Below are 3,193 nucleotides of genomic sequence, written 5' to 3'. Positions count from 1 at the left end.
CCCCCAAAATCCCCCCCAAAACGCCCCAAATCTCCCCCAAACCCCCCGGGACCCCTCCCCGAGCCCGGCGTGACCCCGGATCCCCCTGCCCAGGTGATCATGGTGACCGGGGACCACCCGATCACGGCCAAGGCCATCGCCAAGGGCGTCGGCATCATCTCCGAGGGCAACGAGACCGTGGAGGACATCGCGGCGCGGCTGAACATACCTGTCAGCCAGGTGAACCCCAGGTGAGACACGGACAGGTGAGACACGGCTGAACATACCTGTGAGCCAGGTGAACCCCAGGTGAGCCAGGTGAGACACACCTGAACACACCTGTGAGCCAGGTGAACCCCAGGTGAGCCAGGTGAGACACACCTGAACATACCTGTGAGCCAGGTGAACCCCAGGTGAGCCAGGTGAACCCCAGGTGAGCCAGGTGAGACACACCTGAACACACCTGTGAGCCAGGTGAACCCCAGGTGAGCCAGGTGAGACACGGCTGAACATACCTGTGAGCCAGGTGAACCCCAGGTGAGACACGGACAGGTGAGACACACCTGAACACACCTGTGAGCCAGGGGAACCCCAGGTGAGCCCCAGGTGACCCCAGGTGAGCTTTTGTGGTGCCCCACCCACTCTTGGGGTCTCTGTGCCACTTTTGGGGTTTCTCAGCCATTTTTTGTGGTTCCTGTGCTGTTTTTGTGATAAATCCTGCTGTTTTTGGGGTAAATCCCATCATTTTTGGTGTAAATCCTGCCATTTTTGGTGTAAACCCCACCATTTTCAGGGCTCCCGAGCCGTTTCCGGGTTCCCGCTTCGTTTTTCGGGTGAACCCGGCCGTTTTCGGGGCTCCTGAGCCGATTCTTGGTTTCTGTGCTGTTTTCGGGGTAAATCCCGTCGTTTTTGGGGTAAATCCCATCTTTTTGGGACAAATCCTGGCGGTTTAGGGTTCCTGTTTTGTTTTTGGTATAAATCCCCTTGTTTTTGGTGCAAATCCCATCATTTTTGGTGTAAATCCCATCGTTTTTTGTGTAAATCCTGCCGTTTTCGGGGCTCCCGAGCCCTTTCCGGGTCCCACTTCATTTTTGGGGTAAATCCGGCCGTTTTCGGGCCCGCAGGGACGCCAAGGCGTGCGTGATCCACGGCACGGACCTGAAGGACATGAGCTCGGAGCAGATCGACGAGATCCTGCAGAACCACACCGAGATCGTCTTCGCGCGCACCTCGCCCCAGCAGAAACTCATCATCGTCGAGGGCTGCCAGCGCCAGGTGGGACCCCAAAACTGACCCGGGACCCCAAAACTGACCCCGCACCCCAAAAGTGATCCAGGACCCCAAAACGGGACCCCAAAACTGACCCGGGACCCCAAAACTGACCCCGCACCCCAAAACTGCCCCTGGGACCCCAAAACGGGACCCCAAAACTGACCCCGCACCCCGAAACCGACCCGGGATCCCAAAACTGACCCTGGGACCCCAAAACGGGACCCCAAAACTGACCCGGCACCCCAAAACTGCCCTGGGACCCCAAAAGTGATCCTGGGACCCGAAAGTGACCCCGCACCTCAAAACTGACCCTGGGACCCCAAAAGTGATCCTGGGACCCGAAAGTGACCCCCCCAAATGTCCCCAAATGTCCCCAAAAATTGCCCCGTCCCCCCTCCCCATTTCCCTCCATTTTTTCCCATTTTTTCCACTGATTTCCACCCAATTTTGGGTTTTTTTTCCGTTTTTTCCCCCAAATTCCCCATTTTTTCTCAATGTCCCCAATGTCCCCCATTTTCCCCCAACACTTTCCCATTTTCCCCCATTTTTTCCCCATTTTTCGCTCATTTTTCACCAAATTTCTTTTTTGTTTTTCCTGATTTTTCCCAATTTTGGGTTTTTTTTCCGTTTTTTCCCCCAAATTCCCCATTTTTTCTCAATGTCCCCAATGTCCCCCATTTTCCCCCAACACTTTCCCATTTTCCCCCATTTTTTCCCCATTTTTCGCTCATTTTTCACCAAATTTCTTTTTTGTTTTTCCTGATTTTTCCCAATTTTGGGTTTTTTTTCCGTTTTTTCCCCCAAATTCCCAATTTTTCTCAATGTCCCCAATGTCCCCCATTTTCCCCCAACACTTTCCCATTTTCCCCCATTTTTTCCCCATTTTTCGCTCATTTTTCACCAAATTTCTTTTTTGTTTTTCCTGATTTTTCCCAATTTTGGGTTTTTTTCCCATTTTTTCCCCTAATTTCCCCAAATTTCCCCATTTTTTCTCCATGTCCCCAATGTCCCCAATGTCCCCGTTTTTCCCCAATATTTTCCCCATTTTCCCCCATTTTTTTCCCATTTTTCGCCCGTTTTTCCCCCAATTTTTTTTTTGTTTTTCCCGATTTTTGCCAATTTTGGGGTTTTTTCCCATTTTTCCCTAATTTCCCCAAATTTCCCCATTTTTTCTCCATGTCCCCAATGTCCCCAATGTCCCCGTTTTTCCCCAATATTTTCCCCAATATTTTCCCCAATATTTCCCCCCTTTTCCCTCATTTTTTCCCCATTTTTCGCCCATTTTTCACCCAATTTTTTTTGTTTTTTCCGACTTTTCCCAATTTTTGGGTTTTTCCCATCCCAAATGTCCCCAATCCCCTCAACGTCCCCCAATGTCCTCAATGTCCCCAATGTCCCCAATGTCCCAAATGTCCCCAAATCTAATTTTTTCCAATTTTTCCCTAAATTTCGCCATTTTTTTTCCAAACGTCACCAACGTCCCCAACGTCCCTGATGTCCCCAATCCCCCCAATGTCCCCCAACATCCCCAAATCCAATTTTTCCCAATTCTCGCCCCCAAATCCCGCCATTTTTCCCCAGGGCGCCATCGTGGCGGTGACGGGCGACGGCGTCAACGACTCGCCGGCGCTGAAGAAGGCCGACATCGGCGTGGCCATGGGCATCGCCGGCTCCGACGCCGCCAAGAACGCGGCCGACATGATCCTGCTGGACGACAACTTCGCCTCCATCGTCACCGGCGTCGAGGAAGGTCGGGGTCGGGTTGTTTTGGGGTGAAAGCGGGCGGTTTTGGGGGCGCCGCTGACGCTGGGTGTCGGTCCCCGTGAGCAGGGAGGTTGATTTTTGACAACCTGAAGAAGTCGATCGCCTACACGCTGACCAGCAACATCCCCGAGATCACGCCGTTCCTGCTCTTCATCATGGCCAACATCCCGCTGCCGCT

General features: G+C 52.6%; 1 protein-coding gene across 1 annotated transcript in view; it reads left to right on the top strand.

The window, feature by feature from the left end:
- LOC121349182 (sodium/potassium-transporting ATPase subunit alpha-3-like) overlaps positions 1-3,187 on the top strand; it is a gene marked incomplete at both ends in the record, with an annotated part of 4,488 nt that extends 1,301 nt beyond the window's left edge. The window contains 4 exons of the mRNA XM_041459385.1: positions 94-230; positions 1,104-1,254; positions 2,833-3,001; positions 3,082-3,187. Of these exons, the coding sequence (XP_041315319.1) occupies positions 94-230; positions 1,104-1,254; positions 2,833-3,001; positions 3,082-3,187 (563 nt within the window). The remainder of the gene's footprint in view (positions 1-93; positions 231-1,103; positions 1,255-2,832; positions 3,002-3,081) is intronic.
- Positions 3,188-3,193: the final 6 nt, after the last annotated feature.

This window comes from Pyrgilauda ruficollis, unplaced genomic scaffold (genome assembly GCF_017590135.1).
Source record: "Pyrgilauda ruficollis isolate IOZ18807 unplaced genomic scaffold, ASM1759013v1 scaffold1341, whole genome shotgun sequence".
Taxonomy (NCBI): domain Eukaryota; kingdom Metazoa; phylum Chordata; class Aves; order Passeriformes; family Passeridae; genus Pyrgilauda; species Pyrgilauda ruficollis.
The sequence above is the reverse complement of the archived record's forward strand: the minus strand, read 5'-3'. Positions and strand labels throughout refer to the sequence as shown.